The following is a 27,500-nucleotide window of genomic DNA, read 5'->3' on the forward strand; positions in this document are numbered from 1 at the left end:
TAAAGCATGGTTTAGTGGAATACCTGTTCCATACGGTCTCGTGTGCAAGCAGATTCCTTCAAATGTGCCGCTGACTATCAAAATACCTATGCACTGTTTGAAGTTGCGCTGCTCGCTGTTAAAGGGAATGACAGATGTCATTCTCATTGGTTCAAAACTTACTCCAGTGAAAACAAATATATTTAAATGTCCGCAACACTGCTTAAACTCCCATATAAAAGCAACGTTTTGACCCTGCTGGGTCTTCAGGCAAATGGCCAAAACGCCCAAAAAGCACCCATGACTGATTAAGAAACATAAGGCCCACCTTCTTGTGCCAAGTGTAGTGTACACCCCATGATGTGTTTCATTTTTTTGTTGTGTTCATTCCAACATGTTAGACTTCTAAGATAGTCACGATGATGTTACCATTTTTGTCCAGTAGGTGGCAATGCAGCATTATTAGGGGAGTTATTAACGGAATGTAATTCATGAAGAAGTTTGTAATAAACAAACAACTTTCAACACACTTGTTGTCAAGAGCCTGTTACTTCAAGTGTGCAACACAAGCGCCAGACAATGGGATGAGTTTGGAGGGCTGCGGCGTAATACTCTTGGTAATTTAAAGTAATTGTGAAGGTGCTCTTTGGTAGAAAAAATATATGTATACTGTAAGTATGGATAGTCCAAGGCACTCTTCAAAAAAAGGTTAAAAAAGCTTTAATAGGTACTGTAGGCTTAATCATCATGCTAAAATTGCCTAAAATTGACAAGCGCCAGACAATTGATAACATCTCATAACTACACCACACCCAATGTGGACTGGACAACCCACAGAATTTGTTTAAACTTTTCACCAGTGACCATGCGTTTTAGACGGTCATGATAATGATAGGGCCCTTTAATAGTTGAGACAGAATGAAATTCTGACAAAAACATGGGCAGCCCTGCTTTATTCTGAAAACTAGATTTTTTGATCTTGATATAAGATTAATATCAATTGGTTAGATTAAATTAGATAAACAGGTTTTTCAGTGCATTACAAACACACACACACACACACACACACACACACACACACACAAACACAAACACACACCCACACGTTCACACTTTATATGTTTATATAAAGAGGCCATGCTAGTGCAAAGGCATAATTACTATACCTTACCTGCAAATAACAAGTGTTCTTCTATAGACAATTCCATATTGCTCAACGGAGATGTTGTTTATCTTTAAGAGTAAGGAGAAATTATTTTCAGAATGCTGTTCCTTGTATGAATGGAAATGTGAACTCTTTGTTTGGTTAAAACACACAAAGCACAGCCGTCATATGTAACTCACCACTTTAATAATATGTCCTCTTCTAGTTGCACAGTCCACAAATTCTAAGTCTGTTTCAAATGTCACCACGGCATTGGATGTTCTCTCTAGAATGGATTCAGACACAGGATTATTTAGAATGTTCACTGCAAAAAAACTGCAAAAAAAAGTGTCATTACATCATCTTATATTCAGTTTAAACAATGTATTTGGGATTGTTTTTAGTATGAGGAAACTTACCTAGCACTCTCTCGAAAAATCATTTGACTTCATTCAGGAAGACTTTGACTTATTTTAAGGAGTCTTATTAAGACAAATTTACTTGTTTATGCACTGGCAGACAAATTTGCTTGTTTTCAGGATGAGACGTCTTAAAAGGAGTCAAACTCTCCTTAAATTATGTCAAATGATTTAACACAAAGTGAAATGATTTAACACTAGGTAAGTCTCGTTATACTGAAAACAATATTAACTATATTTTTTTAATCTTGATTTAAGATTAATAACACTTGGTTAGATTTATCAGATAAGCAGTTTTTGCAGTGTAGGAATCACACTGCAAAAAAGCATTAACCAAACTTGTCTTGAATAAATTTGTCTTGATAAGACTCCTTAAAATAAATCTTATAATGAAGTCTTCTTAAATTAAAGGTCCAGTATGTAGGAAATAATGGAAAATAAACTGTAACCATTCCAAAAATGATCACCATATGTTGTCAGAGAGTAAGGAAACACGATGAATTGAAGTAATGGCTTATTTGACAACATTACTCTAACCCGTAAAACCCATGAAAAAAAATGAGTTACGGGGCGGAATGTCTTGGAATTTTCGTTTATGTTTTGAACGATTCATTCATTCTAGAATAGCGTATTAATAATGGGCTAGCGCGTCCTCCTATTTGGGTTGCCAAATTAGCAAAGGCCAACTGTCAACAGCTGTCAGTTGTAGTCATGAACGCCTACGAGAGGCAGGCAAATTTCCAAAATTTATACAAGAAACAAATTAAGTGGACATCGGAGGAGCTTCCTGAGATGGTGACGTCTTCGTCAAACGAAGAATATCAAGTCTGACGCAGAGCTGGCCATATTTCTCCACAACAGGTAGCCTAGGCTAAACTTCATCTGCATCGCTAACTTCAGATAAATATGTTACGTTGGTTAGAGAGGTATTTTTTGTTTTCACTGTTTCCGTAATGTGTAGCTGAGTCATGGTTGGAGAAACGTTAAAGCAGCTGCAGGTCAACTAACGTTAGCTAAGTCTTAATTACATCTGGCAACCCAGAAGAGGCTCGCTTTTGGTAGTCTTGAGAACGTTCACCAGTGTTTTGATTTTGGCCTGCAGAACTTTCAGTAACAATCCTACAAATCGCACCTTTAAGTTAAAATGATCTTTGGGGGCAGCCGTGGCTTACTGGTTAGCACTTCGGACTTGCAACCGGAAGGTTGCTGGTTCGAATCCTGACCGGAGCACTGCAAAAGTGTTATTAATCTTATATCAAGATAAAAAAACTAGTTGGTATTGTTTTCAGTATAAAGAGACCTACCTAGCGCTTTCTTGTGAAATCATTTGACTTAATTAAAAACAAGCAAATTTGTCTGCCAGTGCGTTAAGCAAATTTGTCCTAAAAACAAGCAAATTTGTCTGCCAGTGCGTTGAGCAAATTTGTCTTGATAAGACTCCTTAAAATAAGTTAAAGTCTTCTTAAATTAAGTCAAAATTATCTTTTGAGAGGGCGCTAGGTAAGTCTTTTCATACTAAAAAAAATACCAAATAGATTTTTTAATCTTAATATAAGATCAATAACACTTGGTTAGAATTCATTTTTTGCAGTGCACGCTCTGCCAATACTGTTTTTTGTTATTAATTACAGATGATAAAGACGTGATTCTTGCCATTTCGTCAGACACACACTTCTACCTCGCATTCGCTGGAAATAAACTTTTTTATTAATTTGATGATCACAGTTATTAAACTTTGGAACAGGTTTGAGTATGAATGGATCCACAGATGAGTTTTCATTGTTATTAATATTGCGGGATAGGCCATTTTGTCTTCGCGGAGGTCTGCGCTCGAATGTCCTTCTAGTGAGCATATTAAAATGAGTGTGATTGAGGGTGGAGAGAGGGTGGAGTGTAATGCTCGTGCATGTGCGCTTAATTTCACGTTAATTGGGATGTACAAAGAAAAGCTGCGTGGAATGCTGCGTACACACAGTTTCATACATCAGGATTTTTTTGTGCGTACGCTACTTTTCAGGTTTGCACATACGCAATGTTTTAGTATGAAATCCACGCAAGTCTTTGTACATGAGGCCCCTGGACTTCAGATAAAAGTGTTCCTTGTCCAGGCCTGGACTTCAGATAAAAGTGTTCCTTGTCCAGGCCTGGACTTCATCTAAAGGCGTTTCTAATCCAGACCAGGGGCCTCATGTACAAAGCTTGCGTACGCACAAAAATGCTGCGTACGCCACTTCTCACGCTCACGTCCGGATGTACGAAGACTGACTTAAACGTGAGAATGTGCGGTCCTCCACGCAAACTTCATGTCTGGCGTACGCATTTCCAATGTGTATCGTCAGTTGGTGACACTTAGAGACAATGCAGCGCAACAACATTAGTTGATCGCGAGTCTAGGCTTTTATTTGCACAGTATATTGTGAAATGTGGGTTATTAAAATGATAACACTTCGAAAGTAGGCCTATGTTTCTATATAAATGGACATGCAACATGCTCAAATTCTACTAAGTTATGCAACAACCTATCTATAATTGACAACTGTAGACTTATTAGAGGATACAAATTAAAAGGGAATGTGAAACCTATTGCCTACACATATAGATAGACTAGATAGGCTGACTAATAAGCGCGGATATAAGCTATATTTTCCTTAGTGTGATTGACTGCATAAGATACTTTGACTTTCCTCGAGTAAGCATTCGCATTATTGTTGTCACACTTGTGTGCAAATATAGGGATATGATCTATAAATCGTAATGTTGTGGCGATGTGGCCTGGAGCAACTTCGTTTATTCCACCTCGAGTGCGCGATGCGTAGTAGCCTACTTGGACACGATTGATTTAATGTTTTTTTAATTAATGCAGTTGCGTTGTAATGGTTCAAATGCATCAAACCCAGTGATGCGAACCCTGTCACCTACTTGCAGACTGACCAATAATTCTGCCACGGTCTCTGACCCTATAGCTAGCCACTGCTACGCTCTGCCACTACTGTTTTTTTAGTGTGATTGAGGGAGGAGAGAGGGTGGAGTGTAATGCTCGTTCATACACGCTTCATTTCATGTTAATTGGGATGTACAAAGAAAGGCTGCGTACGCACAGTTTCATATATCAGGATTTTTTTGTGCGTAAGCTACTTTTCAGGTTTGCACGTACGCAATGTTTTAGTATGAAATCCACGCAAGTCTTTGTACATGAGGCTCCTGGACTTCATCTAAAAGTGTTCTAATTCTGATATGAGCCTGGACCACTAAACCGCAGCTGTGTATACTGCGAGAGTGTGTGTTTGGTTACCTATGGTAATGGTAGGCATGGCCTTCTGGTTTCTGGTTGCTTCGATGGTCCTCATAACAATGGTGTTGTCTGGGAAACAGAGTTGGCCAGAGATATTCACCTTAAACCATATACTCACTTTCAGTGTGTTGCTTTGAGGGAGAGAAAGAAAGGATTTTTTTCTTTAATAGAACATAGAAGAAGATAGTTTTGTCATTGGTTTTGGTTCATAACATTGACATTGTCTGAGAAACAAATGGAGCCATTACCAGACACAAAAACCTATTTACCCATGCACATGTTGCTTTGAGAGAACATTGTTTTCTGGTCTTTTGTAAAAGTTAATGTGCCGTCAATATCTACAACACTCATTAGCGAAGAGATACAGTACCTAGGCTAACACATTTGCTTAACACACTGGGAGCCAAATTTGCTTGTTTTCAGGATGAGACTTCTTAAAATAAGTCAAACTCTTATTTAATCAAGTAAAATTATTTTACGAGAAAGAGGTAGGTAAGTCTCTTTATACTGAAAACAACACCAGCTAGATTTTTGCAGTAGGTATTTTAAGGTGGCCACGTGAGACCATCCTGATCTCGCGAGATCCATTTTTTTACTCGCAGATCAGTCTGGGAACTTGCGATAGAGAAAATTTGGCGCCAACGAAAGGCCAATCAGTGTTGGTTTTGAGGTGGGTTTACGCAACGAGAATATGGACCGGGCACCTGAAATGGTGCCTTTTATACGTAAATTCTCATTACACAAACTGCAAATATCCTTTATCGACATGTTTCTTGCCTGCTGAGCTAATGATCTATGCTTTGCCTGCAGCAGCTTGTGGTTGTATTTTCGTCGATTGGTTGATTTGGCCCGTCAATCACCAACATAGCTGGTGATAGACAGATGGTTTATCCAATCAGCTAACCAGTATTTTCACCCCTTCCCAAAAGTTCTTCAACGGAAGGATCCCAGATGGATATGCCGAGCAAATTCGAAGCAATCCATCTGTCGGGGTCAGGTTAATTTTAAGGTTCTGTGAGCTGTATTTCTCCTACCTTGTTGCACATATGAGTTCTACATCATTTGGATTTATTTGATCAAATGATGGGTCTGTGAGCAGCTCACGGGACGCCTTAGCAATCTGTAAATAAAGGACAGAGCATATTAATGTGCCTCAAACTATACAATGCTGGCATTCATTTCAAACTAGCTAATCGCACTGCAAAAAACTGCTTGTCTAATAAACTCTAACCAAGATTATTAGTCTTATATCAAGATAAAAATAACTAGTTTGTATTGTTTTCAGTATAAAGAGACTTACCTAGCGCTTTCTCGTGAAATCATTTGACTTAATTTAAGAAAGGTTTCACTTATTTTAAGACATCTCCTAAAAACAAGCAAATTTTTCTGCCAGTGTGTAAGTAAATTTGTCTTGATAAGACTCCTTAAAATAAGTCAAAGTCTTCCTAAATTAAGTCAAAATGATCTTTCGAGAGGGCACTAGGTAAGTCTTATCATACTAAAAACAATACCAAATAGATTTTTTGATCTTATTATAAGATTAATAACACTTGGTTATATTTCATTTTTTTCTGATCTCTATATCTAAAAATCTGATATCTAACCAAGATCATTTTGACTTAATTTAGGAAAACGTATTTTAAGGAGTCTTATCAAGAAAAATCTACTTAACACACTGGCAGACAAATTTGCCCATTTTGTTGCACTAATTTGCTTAACACACTGACAGACAAATTTTTCAGGATGAGACATCTTAAAGGAGAATTCCGGTGTGATATTGACCTAAAGTGTATTGAAACATGATACCGAGTGTGAACGTATGTCTCATAGCCCATCTCGGCTTGTCCCCTGCACTCCAAAATCTGGCACTAGTTAGCCGATGCTACCAACAGCTTTTTCAATAGTGGTGCTTTGGCATCGGGCTAGCCATGCAAATAAATCATTGTTTTACACCCATTTACGAGGCTCAATGTATCTCCACACTTCATTGGTAGACTTCCGAGGGCCCTGACATTTAAAACGAGACATTGAGAACTTTGAAAAAGCACTGGTAGTTTACTTACAAGACGATTTATACAGACAGTATCTTCACGAAGTTTAGCGTTTGCAGCCATCTTGAATTTAGTCACGATAAGTCGAGCAACTAGTAAGAATGAACAGGTATGATAAGGGATCAGATTCCAAAAATAATTCAGTGGAAATGCATGGATTCCAGTTTCTTCCAGTAGCAGCAACTGGAATCCATGCATTTCCACTGAATTATTTTTGGAATCTGATGTCAGGGCCCTCGGAAGTCTACCAATGAAGTGTGGAGATACATTGAGCCTCGTAAATGGGTGTAAAACAGTGATTTATCCTTTAAAAGGAGTCAAACTCTTCTTAAATTAAGCCAAATGATTTTACGAGAAAGAGCTAGATAAGTCTCTTTATACTGAAAACAACTAGATTTTTTGATCTTAATATAAGATTAATAACAATCCAACTGTCTCTCATCCATCCATTTCAAACCATTCATCCATTAACCCTATGTGGCCTGCTCTATTTTCAGGGCATCCTCACTACCTTTAGTTATAGGTATTTATCCTGGTCATTGTAAGTGTCATTCACACATGCTATGTATTATTTTTTCAGCAGAGTCTACCCAAATCTGCCACCATTTCATGTATTAATACTTGCATTGATTTGATTTTGATTTTTAAATCATAAAAAGACATAAATAGATCTGGTAAAAAAAAAGTTTAATCACTGTTCCATATTAATGCTTATGAATGGTAACTATAACAACCATAGTAGGACGACGGTTGAGCCTGAAAGCAGGTTTTGCAACAATGGAATCAACTGTAAAAAAGCTAACTGTCCATGCGATCGCTGTTATAGGGCCAAAAAAAGTTGTACAAGTCGGCTTCTTTTTAAACGGAACCGCTAAACAGGACACCTCGGCGGCCGTTATCCCTTACTTAAAATATGTCTATCAACATGAATTAAACCATGTCAACCTACCAACAACCACAGCAACCAACATGATTACCCTTACAACCAGCAGAGCAACCAACATATGAACCCTAGCAACACCATAGGCGGAGTTTGACATTCGAGCCAGGGCCGGCAAACAAAAAACAACTAATTGTCGCAGCTGAGGCCTATTAAGTCAAAATGATCTTTGGATAGGGCGCTAGGTAAGTCTTTTCATACTAAAAACAATACCAAATAGATTTTTTAATCTTAATATAAGATCAATAACACTTGGTTAGAATTCATTTTTTGCAGTGCAAAAACGTAATATATCGTTTTTCCTTCCCATGCGTTGAGTGCCAAAAACGTAATATTACGTTTTTAGCTTTTTTTTTAAATTACGAAACTAGACACTCTAACACACCTTATATGTGATTTTGGGAACTCTGTGATGAATGGAAATGAAATATATGACGATCGAAAACTCATGAAAACGCACAATCTGGACATTTTATCTGGACATTTTATCATAACTCGGTTGCCGCTTTGGGTCGAATCAGTGACGCATGCACAGTTCAAAAGCTCATTTGCCACGGCAAGGCACAGATCAGGAGTGAGATGACGAGACAAGACAAGAGACAATGTTAGTATTTTTTTTTCTTTTTGTTGTTTTTGTTGATGTTTTTTTGTTTTTTTTTCTTAGCTGACAAAGACACACACATCACAAGGACATGAACACACAAAAAGGAACACATAGTGTATGTCCTAAATGATCAGGGAAATAGATAGCAAATCAAAAGTGTAAATCATTACTAATAAATGGCTGACATTTTTTTTTTTATGTAGCAGGCCTTTTGCTGTAGAGATAATGACTCCCTATCCCTATCCATACAGGGCCGGCATTCCCATCATCTTGTGATAGACTTTGCATGACCTAATGTGTGTGTGTGTGTGTGTGTGGGAGAGGGAGAGGGAGAGAGCGTGTCACCACCACCTCCACCATGCGAGCAGCATGGCCAGATCTGCCTCGCGCGCGCCGAGTGGAGAGAATTTGCGCAGCTCGGACTAGGCCTACTGTCATTCTCATTGCGACTCCCCACACTGCCACTACGTTCCCCCCTAACTGTCCTATGAGCACTTCGACCTCGTCTAACATACCCAGTGGCATTAGACAAAGGCTCCACCACGTTACTGTCACCGCAATTGTGGAGAGGCACACGTTCAGAAGACAGAAGCTAGCGCTATGGACATTAGGCTACCTCCAGCCTCGTTCGCCACACCACTAACACACTGCTAACTTCCCGATGAACACTCCGAACCCGTGAAACATTATTCCCACCAGTGACATTGGGAAAACGATTCAACGTTTGTGCTTGGTGTAAGCTAAACTATGGAGTAAACTCTCACTTTGCAAGGCAGGGACGCATCTGAAGCCTCACTAAACGAATCACCGTCATTTTCTGAAGGCAGATATTCCCCTTCAGAATCAGGGTCCGCGAATAGAAGACCCAACACTTCATTTCAGGTAAACTTTTTTGATGCCATTAGACGATAATCTAATGCAAATACTCGCTGACGTTGACAATATCGCTCTGATAAAATAGCTCACACGCACCCTAGCTCCGGTATTGCACGCACTGATTCACTGCAGCTGTAGCGCGAAAGTTTTGTTTAAAGCATGACGTTTTTACGACTCGGGGATGACGTATGACATGTCTGCCATCTAGTGGAGTGGAGGTCGAACGAAATATGACACCCTATTTGACTAAATCGGCCGTTTTATTCAGTACCGCATCTTGTCAACTAAAGTCGACTGTGGCGCCTAGAGGGTTAATGACTACAGAATGGAGCGATTGGTCTTAGGCATGCTCAGACCCCAGGTACGCCATGCACTAGACCCGTTACAGTTTGCATACCAGGAGAAAGTGGGCATGGACGATGCCATCACTTATCTTCTACACAGGACACATTCCCACCTAGACAAGGGGAAAAGTGCTGTGAGAATCATGTTCTTTGATTTCTCAAGTGCTTTTAACACCATCCAGCCCCTCAGATTGGGAGACGAGCTCTTGCAGATGGGTGTAGACTCTCACCTGGTAACCTGGATTACAGATTACCTGACCGAGCGACCACAGTTCGTCAGACTGAAGAACTGTCTCTCTGACACTGTGATCTGCAGCACCGGAGCGCCACAGGGAACTGTGCTCTCTCCAGTCCTGTTCACCCTGTACACATCTGACTTCTGCTACAACACCGAGTCATGCCACATGCAGAAGTTTTCTGATGATACTGCAATTGTGGGGTGCATCAGGAACGGGCAGGAGGAGGAGTACAGGAGCCTGGTGGAGGACTTTGTGCAATGGTGCAAACTCAATCATCTTCAACTTAACACTTCAAAGACCAAGGAGATGGTGGTGGATTTCCGCAGGTCTAAGCCCACTCTGCTACCAGTCCACATTGATGGGGTCAATGTGGAGGTGGTTAGCACCTACAAGTATCTGGGTCTCCACCTGGACAATAAACTGGACTGGTCAGCCAACACTGATGCACTTTACAAGAAAGGGCAGAGCAGGCTGTACTTCCTGAGGAGGCTGCGGTCCTTCAATGTGTGCAGTAAGCTCCTCAGGATGTTCTACCAGTCTGTTGTTGCCAGCATCCTCTTCTATGCAGTAGTGTGTTGGGGAGGAAGCACAAGGAAGAAGGACGCGGGGCGAATTGACAGACTGGTAAGGAAAGCTGGCTCTGTAGTGGGAGCTGAACTGGAGTGCATCACTTCACTATCAGACAAAAGGACCCTGAACAAACTGATCAACATCTTGGACAATGAGTGTCACCCACACTGTAAAAAGTTTCTGTAAATTTACACCCAGATTCCAACATTATTCACCTGTTTCCTTCAATAAACAGGACTTTCCAGTCATTAGTAAGACAAATGTGTAAAATCAGGCTCCAACACTGTTATTTACCACGCCCGTAATGTTTATTCTGGAACACACGTACTTCCCGTTATCTATTAACGTTACCTTCGAGCTGGTGATGGGAAGCTGTCTGCTGAGAGAAGACGATACGTTGGAATCATACCCAAACCCATCAACACAATAAGGTGAGTTTATCTGTCATCTTTGACCAGAAATACAACGTTTGAAAGCACACTGGTCATGTTTATACAAGTTGTATAATACAACATCTCTGAATGTTACCCTGCTGAAACGAAGTTAGTAGCAGTGCTATTCAGCTAGCCAAAACCACGCTTTCGCCCTTAAGCCATGCATTATCGTTATCACTTGTTGATCAAATTTTACGTTTCTCCATTGCAATCTGAAGCCATCTAAAAGTATTGGTATGAGTAGGGTATGCGTAGTTTTTTAAAGTTTAACTCGCGTGATTTACCTGCTATAACACTGTTTGCTAGCTAAGTCTGCTTAGCATCATCAGTTTAATAAACCAGTGGCCAAATAAACAATATGGCACAAACGGATGTAGTGTAGTGTGACTACTGCTTTCAGTGTTTACTTGTATGCATGGATTTCGCCCGTGCTGGTAATTACTAAAAGTTGTGTTAAGTCCTTCAGTTGACAGTTTAGAAAGCTAATGCTAGTTAGTAGCCTAGCTAGCTTTCCATAGCAGAGGTGGTTGCATGACACGTGTATGGTATTCCTCCTGAGTTCATTTGAGCTAGCGGCATGCAACAGGAAGATGTTTACATGACACATATATAGAAACCATAAACAATGTGGTTTTGATAAGACAGACAATTTCAAAAGCAAGCACCCTCACTTTGCACACACATACACACATTCCTCACACAAACATCTTATCACACCTGCCTCATCACTTTTAATCATTCAACGGCAGACACACACACCTTTCATACTCACCTTGCAGACAACTCACATTCACTCACTCCTTACACACACACACACACAACACACTCACAGAGATTACATTCACTTTCTCACTCACACACACACACACACACATCATGAAGAGTTGTTCAGTGCCTTTCTTTTCTTTTGCTAAGGGATGTGCGACTGTAGCTGATGTTGAGTCTTCCAAGCCTACCTGTGACGCCTCGCCTGATATTACTAGGTATGTTTGTTTTCATTCACTAGAGTAATAATGATCAACATATACATATTTAAATCAACTTTTGAACACTAAATGTTTTTTTTTTTTTCTGTATTGAATTTTGTTTGGACAAAATCCTAAAAGGAATCTAATCATAGTTGACATGTGGATCTATATCTTAAATTGAATATGATAAATTCTTTTTTTCAGGGGAACGACAAGGTAATCATCAAAAGTGGATGGTCAGCATTGAATCCTTAATCGTTTGTGAAGGGTCCAACCTCGCCACATTTCTAACAGGGATTGTGACATGTTTCTCCACCTTCTATATTCTGAATCTGCAATATCAGGAGGAGGCAGCGTGCACCCTTGAATTCTTCCAGAGGTAAGTTCATGTCACACTTTCGAACCAGAGTTTGTTTTATGCGTGGTATGTATTGGGGGGGTTGTGTAGTAGTCTACTATGTAGTTATAAGCACTACTATGCAGGATTACACCCTCTGAAGAGAGCAATCATGCATAGTACTGCTGTAATAACCACATAACACTATACTTCTACTTTATACAACTGATTAAATCAAATATAAATGCAGTTACAGTAAGTAATAAATGTCAGTTAATTTCATTGTGAGAAAGTGTGTTAACGTTACAAATTCACATCCGATTCATTCACTTTGGCACAATTTTCCTCTACATGAATCCTAGTGTACCCTATCAGTTTTTGTAACTGTTCTCTCTCTCTCTCTCTCTTTCTCTCTCACAGAAAAAGGCCCAGAAGAAGCCTAAGAATAAAAACTAATAAGTAAAGTGAATGTTACTTGATTTCTCATGAATGTTACTTAATTCCCTCCCTGATTATCATTTATACTCATCTCTTACTTTAAATTCTTCTGGACATAATCTGTCAGTTTATTAATTCTCACATGTACACAAGGCCAATGCGATGCAATGATATTGATAATTGATAAATATCTGTGATGATTATTCTGTATCTTATTTGATTTTGAAATAGTACTACTTTAGATAACATGTCTACATTTTACATACATATGTGATACACAAGCCTAATGCGATGTTTTTATTTTCCATGATAATTCTTTTGTACCTTATTTCCGATTTTTGAAATACAACTAGATCACGTGTCTACATTTTACATTCATACGTGATACACGAGCCTAATGCGATGTTTTTGTTTTTCATGATAATTCTTCTGTACCTTATTCCTTGTTTTTTGAAATACGATTTTCAAAATACTACTAGATAGCGTGTCTACATTTTAAACGGGCCTAATGCAATGTATTTGTTTTCCATTGTAATTCCTCTGTATCCTATTACCTGTTCTTTGAAATCCGATTTTCAAAATACTACTATGTATCTACATTTTACATTCATACATGATACACGAGCCTAATGCGATGTTTTTATTTTCCATGATAATTCTTCTGTGTCCTATTCCCTGATCCTGAAATACGATTATAGTCAGTCTACATGTTCCTGAATTACTATTTACTATTATCTTGCTTCATGTCCCTTCATCTTTCAAAGATTATAAAGATTACTTTACTGTTAGACTGTCAAGTAAGTGCTGTGAAATAAAATATCTGTTAAACTACAAATAAGTAACTGATGTGAAAAAATGGATTTTTATCTTTAAAATGTTGATTTGAGAGTGGATGAACTCAATATATGGAACTTGTTTCCTGTAATTGTAAAAAATTAAAGACCTGTTGTGTAACTAACGTGAAGATCACATTTTTTTCTTGTTACCCAACATGAAAATGATGTTATATACTTAACAGGAATTTAATGTTATGGTAGTCTGCCGTTAAACAACGGGAAGCTCCTGGAAGTCCTGCCAGTTGTTTCCTGTTAATTTACAGGAAATTAATGTTGTCATTTTACATTAACTTAATGTTAAACCAGGGCACCGTTAAATAACAGGAACTTCCTGGAAACTCTGCTGCCAGTTGATTCCTGTTTTTTTACGGGAAATTTTCTTACAGTGCACTCCACAGCACTATTGTTAAGTAGAAGAGCCTGATCAGCTGGAGACTTCGCTCACTGCCTTGCACAACTGACAGACTGAGAAAGTCATTTGTCCCCAGGGCCATTGAACTGTTCAATGCCTCACTTAAGGGAAGAGGAGAGATAGACTTCTCTGCATAGTCTTTCTGCCTCTTCACCCCCTCCATGTTTGGTACTGTCTGTCCACTAGCCACTTGTACCACTGTCTTTATGCCTCACTGTTTGCGTGCTATATTAGCACATATGCATAACCCCCCCCCCCCCCCCCCCCCTCCATGCCACAGCCGAACTGTGGCCACACTTATACATTTTCTTAAATAGTTAAATATATAGATATATAGACTTTACTTTATTTCTGCATTGTTGCACTGTTGGACTTACTCATTTGCACTATCACCATGACCACTATCACCATTGCACTACCACCATGACACTCATTCACACAGAGCACCTTAGAGCACCTTACCATACCTTACTATGCACAGAGAATCACAGGCTCAGTCCCTGCCTCAGTCATTGGAAGCGCCTCTGATTGATTAATCACCACTATGTGGATACTGTTTTTAGAATTGATTTAGATTAAGTGTTAGTTAGTATAATTTGTATTTTAGTATATTTAGCATATTCTTTATCTTCTACTGTCCTTATTGCTTAGTTGTGTTTTTATATTATATACTTTAATTACTCTTTCTGCTGTTAAAGAATATGTTTGTGTTGTATGTATGCTGCTGAGACCTTGAATTTCCCCTTGGGGATCAAGTATCTATCTATCTATCTATCTATATTTCATGAAAGACGTTATATCTCCATTTCTAGAAAAAAAACAGCGATTTTGATGAAAACTAGCCACTGTTTAGCTTGGGATTTCTCAGGAACAGAGGTGTGTAGAAATACACGGTTTGCACCCACCGAGAGCTTAAAGTCTTACCTTTAAAACGAGCCATATGTGTTCATAGCTATAACACAGAATATGCTGTGGCTGTACAAAAATCATCAACAATGGTCTAGATTGCTGGCACTCTAGGACAAAGCTCCCGATAACAGCTTGGCATTCAATGAGTTAAAGAATGTAATGACCTGTTACCATCTTGACATTTCTGTTTGCTATTAAAAACGCCACCTAGCAGAGTGGAGTTTTAAATAACAAGATGCATCGGTTCATGTTATGCTTAGCTTAAGGAGAACGAGTCATTGAAAACTCAAATTCGATTCTACAAAGGCAAAGTAAGTAAACTCCAAACTGTAGGCTATTGAGTGCAGGGCAGACCTAAATCATAGCGAGAACACCAGGAATCAAAGGAAGTGTTCACCTACAGTCTGATGCCTCTCCAAACGCAGAAACAAAGCTCAATCATACCATTACGTTAAGACATGTTAAGAAAAAAAGATTAATATTTTACTGTAATCCAATGACACACAAAAAAAGTAATCCACAGCGATCAGTACGCCTAGATGCACAAGCCAGTCACATTCACTAGCCAGTTCCAAACAGGTGAATGAGGCCTCTCCACTTTGCTGTTTAAACAAAGTGGAATAAAAAGTCCAAATCTACACACAACGCAAAATCAATTAGTAAGCTGACATAACATTTATATAGTTAGCGATGCAGATGAAGTTTAGCCTAGGCTACCTGTTGTGGAGAAATATGGCCAGCTCTGCGTCAGACTTGATTCTTCGTTTGACGAAGACGTCACCATCTCAGGAAGCTCCTCCGATGTCCACTTAATTTGTTTCTTGTTTTAATTTTGGAAATTTGCCTGCCTCTCGTAGGCGTTCATGACTACAACTGACAGCAATTTGGCAACCCAAATAGGAGGACACGCTAGCCCATTATTAATACGCTATTCTAGAATTAATCGTTCAAAACATAAACGAAAATTCCAAGAGATTCCGCCCCGTAACTCATTTTTTTTCATGGGTTTTACAGGGTTTTACGGGTTAGAGTAATGTTGTCAAATAAGCCATTACTTCAATTCATTGTGTTTCCTTACTCTCTGACAACATATGGTGATCATTTTTGGAATGGTTACAGTTTATTTTCCATTATTTCCTACATACTGGACCTTTAAAATAAGTTAAAGTCTTCTTAAATTAAGTCAAAATGATCTTTTGAGAGGGTGCTAGGTAAGTCTTTTCATACTAAAAACAATACCAAATAGATTTTTTAATCTTAATATAAGATCAATAACACTTGGTTAGAATTCATTTTTTGCAGTGTGAGTCAAATGATTTTATGAGAAAGTGCTAGGTAATTCTATTTATACTATACCAACTAGATTTTCCGATCTTGATATAGGATTAATAACACTTAATAAAAAATAAAACACTTAAAAAAATAAAACTATTAGATAAGCAGTTTTTGCAGTGTATGGCAACAATTTGATATGAGTGCCACTGCAAAAAATGAAATCTAACCAAGTGTTATTAATCTTATAATATGATCAAAAAATCTATTTGGTATTGTTTTTAGTATGAAAAGACTTACCTAGTGCTCTCTCGAAAGATCATTTTGACTTAATTTACGAAGACTTTGACATATTTTAAGGAGTCTTATCAAGACAAATTTACTTAATGCACTGGCAGACAAATTTGCTTGTTTTCAGTCAATTTTATCTTGATATAAGATAAAGATCTTGGTTAGATTTTATTAGATAAGCAGTTTTTTGCAGTGTGGTAGTATTAATACTACACACAAAATGAGTGACTGAAAGTTCAGACTTACCAGATGTACAATACTATTGTTACACATGGTTGAAGCTGAAAGTTCAGACTTACCAGATTTACAATACTGTTGTTGCAAGTGATTGAAGTTGTTACAGTCACTACGGGAATAGCAATCTCGTTGATTCTGTCAGATACACAGACTTTTCCTGTGGGATAAAATAAAAGCATTTGTCACTGTTTATAGTTATATGGTGAGACTTTCAGTGCAAGAGAAACACTATCTTTTCTTCACTATCTTGTAAGAAAGTAAGTATACTCTAAGTATACATTTTATTTATAAAACGCAGACAGGATCATACAATTATTCACAAAAAAGTGCATGAAAAATAGGAAGAGCATTCCAGAGTCTGGGGGCAGTAGAGGCAAACTTGCTCCATCCCCACAGAGCTAACTTGCTCCATCCCCACAGAACTAGCTTGCTCCATCCCCACCGAACTAACTTGCTCTATCCCCACAGAGCTAACTTGCTCCATCACCACAGAGCTAACTTGCGCTATCCCCACAGAGCTAACTTTAGTTTAGTCTAGTTTTTATTGTTTTCAGTATAAAGAGACTTACCTAGCACTGCCTCGTGCAATCATTTGACTTAATTTAAGAAAAGTTTGACTTATTTTAAGACATCTCATCCTGAAAACAAGCATTTTTTTTCTGCCAGTGCGTTAACACTTTGAATGCCGCGCTGTTTTCGGAAGCTTTGGCCCAGAGTGCCAGCAATCTTGATCATTGTTGACGATTTTTGTAGAGCCACAGCGTATTCTATGTTATAGCTATGGACACATACTATGGCTTGTTTGAAAGGTGAGACTGACTTTAAACTCTCAGTGGGTACACACCGTTTATTTCTACATGCCTCTCTTCCTAAGAAATCCCAAGCTAAACAGTGGCTAGTTTTCATCAAAATTGCTGGGTTTTTTCTAGAAATGGAGATATAACGTCTTTCATGAAATATAGATAGATAGATAGATAGATAGATAGATAGATAGATACTTTATTGATCCCCAAGGGGAAATTCAAGGTCTCAGCAGCATACTGTACATACAACATGTCTAGAAATGGAGATGTAGCGTCTTTGATGAAATATGAAGTGTTGCCTGTAAAGTTTCCGGGAAGTGACCTAGCGAGACCTGGCGAGACTGCCACCTAGTGATAAACCCACGAAAATGGCCTGGTTTTGACCTGACGTGCATGTGTCACTGATTCAACCCAAAGCGGCAAACATCAAAAGCAGAGTTTTAAGATTAAATGTCCAGATAAAATGTTCAGATTGTGCGTTTTCGATCGTCATATATTTCATTTCCATTCATCATAGAGTTCCCAAAATCACATATAAGGTGTGTTAGAGTGTCTAGTTTCGTAATTAAAAAAAAGCTAAAAACGTAATATTACGTATTTGGCACTCAACACATGAGAAGGAAAAATGTAATATTACGTTTTTGGCACTCAATGAGTTAAAAACAAACAAATTTGTCTGCCAGTGCGTTGTCAAAATGAACTGCTTCATAGCTCACACCCTTTCTGTGCCCTTTCCTTATATCTGTATCTATGCAGACTTTACTTAAGAGAATTATCCACGATTCAAAGCATTGTGACGTGAAACAAGGGGTTACTCAAAGGTAGGCTGAAAGTTTGAAAAAGTAAACAACTGCCATAAAACGGATCGAAAACGTGTTGTCAATTAAATGATAGGTCACACGTGTTGTCCCATTCCTGTTATTGGCGTTTTGAACCCTTAAACCTTCTGTTCCACCTTCTTTCTGTAATCCTCCTTAGCTTCCTTCAGCTTGAATTTGAGTTCCCCTTGCACGCGCCTCAGCTCTGCCATGTCCCCCTCTCTGAACGCCATCTTTTTCCTGTTGAGAAGGGTCTTGACATTGCTGGTTATCCAAGGCTTGTTGTTGGGAAAGCAGCGTACAGTTCTGGTGGGAACAACAATGTCCATGCAGAAGTTCAGGTAGTCAGTTGTGCACTGTGTGACCTCCTCCAAGTCCTCTCCATTCTGTAACACACTCCAGTCAGTACACTCGAAGCAGTCTCTCAGAGCCTCATCCACTTCGGGTGTCCACTTCCTGAAGGTGCGTGTGGAAACACTGAAGCCAGGCAGCTCAACGTTAGAAGTGGGGATATGGCTTGTTAGCCACGTCTCCGTAAAGCATAACAAACTACAATCCCTGTACAACTTCTGGTTTCTTACCAGGGCATCCAGTTGGTCAGTCTTATTAGCCAGTGAGTTCACGTTTCCCATCACAATCGATGGAACTGAGGGCTTGTGTCTCCACTTCTTCTCCCGACGCCTCGTCTTCACTTTGACTCCCGCTCTGCAACCCCGAAAGCACCACAGTTCCTCTGGAATGTTGTCGCGAACACAGCCAGCATTCCGTCGTAGTGCGATCAGCTGGTTCCTTGTGTACACAAGCTTGCCGTCGCTGGAGCGTTGTAATATGTCCGTATCCATAGGATAGAATAAAAACACTCCTCAAAGTGTGTAATCCAAAAAGTTGCGAAGTAAAAAGTAAACAAAAAGTAGAACAAAGACGTAGAAACAAACACTAAGACACGGAGCTGCTGAGTAGGCTGCCACACCTGACGGCGCCGGAACCGGAGTTTTGTTGATGTTGTTGTAGTGGTGGTGGTGGTTACAGGCGTGGCAGTGTTTGTTGTCGTAGTGGTGGTAGTGGTGGTGGCAGTTGTAGTTGTTGTTGTTGTTGGTGATGGTGTCACTAGTTGTGAAGATGATGAAGATGCAGGAATGCTTGCTGTAGGTAATTCCAGAAATCAAGTTTAACTCATTTCAGTTGTGTCAGGCAGAGGGTCTACATTAGCCTGGCCCCACCCACCTAGATCTTCTTTCAGGGAGATGTAGTCTGGAACACCATAGTTCATAACCGTTTCCCTCAGACAAGAAACATGTCGGGCCAATCAGCAACGAGAGGGGGAGACAAAACCGAAACTAATTGTGATAAACAGAAGCAGCAACACCTGCAAACGTCAAAAAATGCTGGAACAGTTTGAGAGACAGGCTTGGTTTGAGAGACAGGCTTGGTCCTCTTTTTGGTTTCCACAGAGCCAGCACTGGGTACAAAGATGGGGAGTTTGTTTTACACTGCACTCACTGAATTTATTTGAGAATTGATTAGTTTGTTTTACACTGCACTCACTGAATTGATTTGAGAATTGAGTTTGTTTTACACTGCACTCACTGAATTGATTTGAGAATTGAGTTTGTTTTACACTGCACTCACTGAATTGATTTGAGAATTGATTTTTTTTAAAAAGCCTGCATGTGCAAAAGGTTTTTTTTTGTTCAGAACAAAAAACGTGCCTTAGTTGTGTCCTGCAGTTGTCAAGTTTTTCCAAAAAAAGGCCTATTTTATTAGGCATCTCTTTTTGCTAATTGATGTTGATCTTTTCTGGTAACATAGAACACAGAAGAAATAACATACAGAATAACTAATTGAGGTTCTTCAACGTACCCTGAGGTGCAGATGTGCTGGTGGGTACTGGTGCTGAAGACAGAGCAGGAAGGTTGGTGACCGCAGGAGTGAACGCTGAGGGCTTGATGAGTTCTGGTTGGAACACACAGAGAGCGTAACTTGTCAACAGCTGCAGAAGTAAAGAGACTTACCTAGCATTTTTTCATAAAATCATTTGGCTTAATTTAAGAAGAGACAAAATCATAATAGCTAAAGCTAGACAGCAGATATTGGGGTTACACACACAATGGAGCCTCAATAAACCCCAAATAGATCTGTTTTACTGACCACCAGGTGTTGTAAGAGGGGAAAGGGTGGTGACTGGAGGAGGAGATCTAGTGAACACAGTCCTGAAACATATTGCAGTGGATCTGACATCAAAGAGGTCACAGAGATAATGGACGCGTGTAAGGTCATTGTCAAATATTTGAAAAAGGCCAGTACGACCACAACTCTACCATATGCCTTAGTTCAAGAATGTGAGACTTGCTGGAATAGTAAAATAGACATGCTGAAATCCGTGAGTAAGCAATATAAGGGAATTTACGAGTCACTTCAAAGCAGGGGACAGTCTGAGCGCATGGAAGGGGTTTATCAAAACACGCTCACGTCCGTGATAGATTTTTTGGAACCCTTCAAGAAAGCATCCGAGCAGTTGCAGGGAGAGAACTACCCCACATTGCATTTGGTGATGCTGCCAACCAGTCTTTGGAGACCCAGAGTATATTGTTCTGCTCCGTAGGTGCGGATTTGCTCTACTCCATGAAAAGTTAATCATCACAGACACGCACAAAATCGCACAAAACGCACAACAGACACGCACAAAATCCACACAAAGTACCATGAGGCATAGGCGTACTGGTGCACACACACACTCACACAAACACACACAACGTACCATGAGACATAAACACTCACACACACAAACAAACACAACGTACCATGAGACATGCACACTCACACACACACACACACATAACGTACCATGAGGTATAGACGTACTGGTGGGCTCTGGGGCTTTAGATGCACTAGGAGAGGGAACAGTGGAATTGACAGTGAACAGGACAAAGCCTGGTTGATTAGTGCTGATCTCAGAGTTGATCCAGCTCTCATAACGGGACACCCTGGTGTAGACTCCAGTAGGATTGGGTTGAGCACAACCTTCTAAAGAAACAATACCAGACTGGACCCACACGGAGTCCTGTTGGCTCACCAGTGGACCTCCTGAGTCTCCCTGAAAACACAAGTCAAACGTCCCCATGACAAGTCAGCATGAAAGTTTAAACACTTCTGTTTACTTAAAGGCACCCTTAACATGTTTGAGCACTTCTGTTTACTTAACTGAAAGGGAAAGAATGAATATCACATTATGAAAGCAAAATTATGAAATCAAAGACGGTTTAAATGAACATTATAGCCATCCGGATATCATGATCTATCAAACAGGAAGTTGTGTTATTGTTATTATAAATTAATTATTGTATTCTTACAGTACATTCTTTCCTTTGTTTACTCATTTCACTGGGTATCACACTCACGGTTCTATGACAATAAGATGAACATTTGTCTTACCTTACACGAGTCTTTGCCTCCTGCAAGTTTGCCAGCACAGATCATGTTGTCTGTGACTGTGAATGGCACGGCTTCATACAAAGACTGGCACTGGGTGTTCTCAGTCACAGCCACCTCCACTTCCTTTAAAGTGCCAGGAGATGGAAGGGGTTCTGGGGGAGAAAAGGAGGCAGCACACTCAAGACTGGGAGAGAGAACGTCACCAACTACAACACATTCAACACTGAGAGGGAACGTTACATTAGACTACAACACATTCAACACTGAGAGGGAACGTTACATTAGACTACAACACATTCAACACTGAGAGGGAACGTTACATCACCTTAAAGGGATATTCCACCATTTGGGGAAATACTCGTTTTCCACCTCCCCTCGAGCTAAACAATTGAGTTTTACCTTTCCCCAGTTCATCCAGCCGTTCTCTGAGTCTGACAGTAGCGCAAACAGACAGAGCTAAAAGTGTTACTGTCAGAGAACGGCTGGATGAACTGAGGAAAGGTAAAACTCAATTGTTTAACTCAAGGGGAGGTGGAAAACGAGTGTATTTCCCCAAATGGTGGGATATCTCTTTAAGCTAATATGACACACTTAAGGCTGAGAGAAGGAACTACAATGAACTCAAGACTGGAAGAGGGAATGTCAACAGTTTCAACAAACTTAAGACTGGGTACCTACTGCGGCGTTCCTGCTTCTAAATTCAGGGCGACTCAATGTATACTGACTTTTGAGTTGTCTGGAATGTACCATAACCATAACAGACTGCAGGATTATTTATTTGAATCTTGTTATGGTAGACATTTTGAAAATAAATTACTAACATACCATACAAAGAGAGCAGTAAAAGAGCTTAATGCTCAGTCTATTTTGACTGAATAAGTAGTGGTTGTTATCAATGATAATGATAGTATCTGGAAGGGTATATTCTTGCTCATCATTTAACCCCCCCCCCCCCCCCCCCCTTTTACAAACCATTCTATTCCAAACCAAGGGCCGGTTCCCCGATAACGCTCACTCTTAGCGTTGTTGACTTCCGGAGAGGTCACACCCAACACCTGCCACTGACCATCGACGGTGCTGTGGTGGAGAGAGCGAGCAGCACCAAATTCCTGGGGGTGCACATCAGTGAAGACCTCTCCTGGACCACCAACACTGCATCACTGGCGAAGAGAGCTCAGCGCCGCCTGTACTTCCTGCGGAAACTCAGGCGAGCAAGTGCTCCACCAGCCATCATGACCACATTCTACCGAGGCACCATCGAGAGCATCCTCTCCAGCTGTATCGCTGTGTGGGGCGGAAGCTGCACTGAATACAACAGGAAAGCCCTGCAGCGCATAGTGAACACAGCTGGAAGGATTATTGGTGCTTCACTCCCCTCCCTGAAGGACATTTACACCACCTACCTCACCCGCAAGGCGACCAAAATTGTGAGTGATGCAAGTCACCCCGCTCACAATCTGTTTGATCTACTGCCCTCTGGGAAGAGGTACAGAAGCCTGCGCTCCCGCACTACCAGATTCACCAACAGCTTCATACACCAAGCCGTAAGGATGCTGAACTCTCTCCCTCCTCTCCCCCCTCCACCCTCAGCTACATAACATCCTGGACATTGGACCCAAAATGGCCGCCTGCACTACTCCACTTGCACACTTGCACACTTGCACACTTGTACACTTTACAACTGGTGTTGTTGTCCTGAAAACACAACACTTCTGCTGCTCTTACATAACTTGCACCACTATGCCACTTTCTTCTTACTTAGGTCAAACAGAACTACCCAAGCCTTTTATTGGCCTGAATTTGCACTAGTATTTTTATTGACTGTCTATGCACAATTTCAACCACATTTTGCTGCTCTTATTTTTTCATTATTATATGTGCCCTCTTATTTACTTATTTACTTACTTTTTTGTTTACTTGAATGTTATGTTTGTCTGTGGACCTAAATTGGTAAAATATGTCTTGTCTTCACCGTGGGATAGTGAGAAACGTAATTTCGATCTCTTTGTATGTCTGGAACATGTGAAGAAATTGACAATAAAGCTGACTTTGACTTTGACTTTGACTAAGAAGACTCAAAAGATATATCTTACCAAAGTTGTTTATGTTCCTAAGTGTGTTCCCCGAAGTGTCCCTTAAGAAGCTTCTTAACACGCTGCCTCATACGTTCGACGTTACAAAGGCGCTGTCCCAAGTGAAGGTGCTGAATTAGTTGGCATCGATTGCTCAGGAATCGATTTTCTACTTCACGTGAAGGTGCATGACGGCGTTAAGAAACACAACACGTTCTATGCAAATGAAACATTCCTCAAAAATTCCAGTAACATTTATTTTAACATAGTTTAAGTTATCAGTAAAATATAAACTATTAACTAAATTATCAAATTGTCAGTAATATGTTCACACGATATGTTGTGACGGGTAGACTAACCGGGTAGGCCTATCCCTCGCTAATCATCCACCCTCCTTACTTGTGCCGCTTCTTGACATGGATTTAACAACTTCTTAAAATGATGTAATACACTTTTATATTAATGGTAAGGTACCTTACAATTATAATTGATTGGCAAGGAGCTGCAGTTACTTCTGTTTAATGCGGTATTGATAGATAGATAGATAGATAGATACTTTATTGATCCCCAGGGGAAATTCAAGGTTCAAATAAAAAAAAAAAGATTGCCATTGGTTAATGTTTTCAATAAAAAGCAACCTATCTACAATGAACAGAGAGAGATTTAGATACAGTATGGTGGGGAAGCAACATAAAAAAAGGGCACCAAGCTTCTCGTCAGAGGAACTTGACGTTTTGCTGGACGAGGTGAGCTTGCACAAGGTGACACCGTTTTCCAGCTTTCGGAATAACTTGTGCAACAGCATCAAAAAAGAGCTATGGAGCGACATGGACTACACGGCGTTTTTGATTTAATGCAATAAGGACACGTTGGATCGCTGCCATAGGCCTAGTTGGTCGCTTACTGGACACCACCATGCTTACCCATTTATAGATCTTAGCCATTTAGAGGCAAATTCTTTTCCAGCTTTTAATTATCAAAAGTGATTGCCAATTTGAACGCTTTAATGACATTACTAAATAGCCTAGGCTAATTACCACCATATTAGTTCTGATACAAAATAAAGTAAACTTCATAAATAGGCCTGCATCCATTGCAAACATATTTTATTATTAGTCTTAAAATGTCCATAACATAAAATCATCGTTGAGCCACAACATTGTCAACATACTGTCGGCCTACCATAGTTTGACTTGTACTGAGCTGCGCTGATTTCTAAAGACTGCTGCACAGTGGCGGCGACTAGCGTCTTGAGACCTCAAACAACGCTGAGAGAGAGCTTACGAATGGCCCAGACCAACCTTACGAACGTGTGACTTACAGAAGATATACTTAGCGTACGAACGTGTCGGGAATCGTGCCATAACGTTAAGAGAGAGGTAAAGGAATAGGTTAAGAACTACTTAGCGATAAGAACGTTTTGGGGAACCGGTCCCAAGAACAACCTCAACTCTTTCAGAGTGTAACCAGAGGGGGGCACTGTTTCACCATACCAAGAAATCCAAGAAAATATCCTGTAAACCATAGGTTCTCAAAGTGCGGCCCGGGGGCCAATGGCGGCCCGCGGAAACATTTCTGGCACGCGCGATGGAATTGGCCCTGAATAAGGCCTATGCTGATAAGAAGTAAGGCACACTGAGACTGTTTGTTCAAAATAAGTTTGTACTTGAAATGGACTGCAACCAGAACAGTTATATCCCAAATTTGTTTGTTGAGGGTGGAGAACCCCAGGGATTGTGAAAGTTTTGCCAGGTTTAGCCTCAGTTATGAATTAAAATGTGTTTAATGCAATAAATATAAACTGTAGAGATGCAACCTGGTCATTAAAATCATTACAAATGGGAATTTTTCCAGGTTTTTTTTTCTTCTTTTTCTCCCCCCGCCCCGTTGGCGGCCCTCAGGTCAATGTTGGGTTCCTGAATTGGCCCTCACCAATCAAAACTTTGAGAACGTCTGCTGTAAAGCATGTGACTAATGTGTGTGTGTGTGTGTGTGTGTGTGTCTGTCTGTCTGAATGTCTGTTTGTATGTTTGTCTGTCTGTCTGCCTGTCATGTCATGTTCCGCTGCCGAAGCATAGAGAACAATAGGAAACCTGCCGCTTGCCGCTGGCTAATGTGATCCCCACCTTAGCGTTACACTGATTACCATGAACATCAAACACTAGAGAAAATAGTATGATTTCCTACCAGAATCACACATGTGACTTTACTGGCTGTTTGTCATTCTCATATGTTATTATTGCAGACAATCTCCCTCAGCCTCAGCTATATTTCAACAAACTTGCCTCATTCCTAAGTGTGGATCCAGGAGTGTGTGTGTGTGTGTGTGTGTTAGGGCTGGGATAAACGATTATTTTTTAAACGATTAATCTAGCGATTATTTTTTCGATGCATCGATTAATCTAACGATTCAATTTTTCAGTCCGATTCGATTTCGATTCGATTATCGATTATCTCCCCATTAATTGACTAATAGTAACTTATACATGTTGATTTACATATCTGAATGAAAAAAGCATGAATTCCTTAACATTGGAATATATGTTTATTGCTCTTAACATTCCAAAATAAAAGTCAAGTCAAGTCAAGTCAAGTCAAGTCGGCTTTTATTGTCAATTTCTTTACATGCACTGGTCATACAAAGAATTGAAATTTCGTTTCTTACTTTCCCATGCAGACATTGACATGCTTTAAATACAGACATAGACATACTATAGACATAGCCATAGACAATAAACATTAAATTAAAGTGCAAGACTGAAATATAGAACATGTATGTATCAAAATAGAAATATAGGACATATATATACAAAAAATAGAGGTAGTTGTGTATATTTATATAGTCTTAACAGTTACATGAAGTTTAAACTTGTGCTTGTGTGACCTGTATATTTACATTGATATGCAGTATGCAGTAAAAGACTATACAAGTGCAAAGTAATGCATTCTTAGTCAGAGGTAGAATTCAGCTCAGTTCAGTAGTGTATAGGTCTAATTGAGTGCCTTTCACTTTAAGACGACGTTCGTGAGGGAATCCTTGCAATTAACATTAACACAGTTTAAACGCTGCTGATGTGTAGATGCAATTCATAACGAAGTTCAAATAACGGTTCGTACTTCTCCTTGGGACAAACACTTTTGAGTTTTGGAAAACACTTTTCCATTTACATCGGGATTTTGCAAACATTCAAAGTCAATAAAATGAGCCCTACATGAGTAACGGAATTGACAAGCAGATGTAAGTAAGCCAAACACACTTTTTTAATTCGTCCCATCTGAATTTCGAGGGTGCTGATTTGCTGGTTGGATAGTATAAATAAGCTACCGGAGCAGCAGCGACGCGTTCCCCTACCATTCCACACTGAGTGCATCACTTGCTGTTTCATACTTCAGTAGAGAGGGCTTAGCTATATTTCCATAACGGTTATAGGCTACTAGATGTAATATAGATTCCTGTTGCTGGTTTAAATAAAAACCTTTTTTGTATTATTCTCGTTTGAATAAGGTTTGTTTTTAGCTAATGTGCATGTTAGCTTTCTAAGGTGATCTAGCCAGTTAGTTTGTTAACATTGGTCATTCCTTAACTGTGTTATAAGCAGGGTGGGAATTTTACGGTGGCCACGTCGTTGCCCCTTGCGTTGGCCGTGATGTCCCTTTGAAAATCGGAGGTTCACAGCCCACTGTGGCCTTGGTGCCCATTTCTTTCTATATTCTGCTTTGCATCCGACTAGCAATTTTTATTTAGCCTATGGCCTGATTAAGCTTAGCATTCACAACGCAAAT

At 39.8% G+C, this 27,500-nt stretch overlaps 2 protein-coding genes and 2 long non-coding RNA genes across 14 annotated transcripts in view; 2 read left to right on the forward strand and 2 right to left on the reverse strand.

The window, feature by feature from the left end:
* Positions 1–27,500, reverse strand: part of LOC121718788 (NACHT, LRR and PYD domains-containing protein 3-like) — a 1,510,793-nt gene that overhangs the window by 567,079 nt on the left and 916,214 nt on the right. The gene's annotated exons all lie outside the window — the stretch shown is intronic.
* The window catches only part of LOC121719082, a 530,903-nt gene that overhangs the window by 177,326 nt on the left and 326,077 nt on the right, over positions 1–27,500 (forward strand). The gene's annotated exons all lie outside the window — the stretch shown is intronic.
* LOC121718861 overlaps positions 1–27,500 on the reverse strand; it is a 50,167-nt gene that overhangs the window by 5,362 nt on the left and 17,305 nt on the right. The window contains exons 6-13 of the mRNA XM_042104214.1: positions 21,646–21,797; positions 21,058–21,307; positions 20,074–20,166; positions 16,655–16,749; positions 5,869–5,954; positions 4,835–4,965; positions 1,324–1,409; positions 1,151–1,212 (exon numbers count right to left, since the gene is read on the reverse strand). Coding sequence (XP_041960148.1) covers positions 1,151–1,212; positions 1,324–1,409; positions 4,835–4,965; positions 5,869–5,954; positions 16,655–16,749; positions 20,074–20,166; positions 21,058–21,307; positions 21,646–21,797 — 955 coding nt within the window. The remainder of the gene's footprint in view (positions 1–1,150; positions 1,213–1,323; positions 1,410–4,834; positions 4,966–5,868; positions 5,955–16,654; positions 16,750–20,073; positions 20,167–21,057; positions 21,308–21,645; positions 21,798–27,500) is intronic.
* On the forward strand, positions 10,629–13,593 carry LOC121719021. Of its 2 annotated transcripts, none has more exons than XR_006034072.1 (4): positions 10,629–10,889; positions 11,808–11,875; positions 12,065–12,239; positions 12,618–13,593. It is a non-coding gene; the product is annotated as an uncharacterized LOC121719021 (long non-coding RNA). The 2 variants fall into 2 exon arrangements; XR_006034073.1 differs by having other exon boundaries at positions 12,077–12,239.

This window comes from Alosa sapidissima, chromosome 9 (assembly GCF_018492685.1).
Source record: "Alosa sapidissima isolate fAloSap1 chromosome 9, fAloSap1.pri, whole genome shotgun sequence".
Classification (NCBI taxonomy): Eukaryota; Metazoa; Chordata; class Actinopteri; order Clupeiformes; family Clupeidae; genus Alosa; species Alosa sapidissima.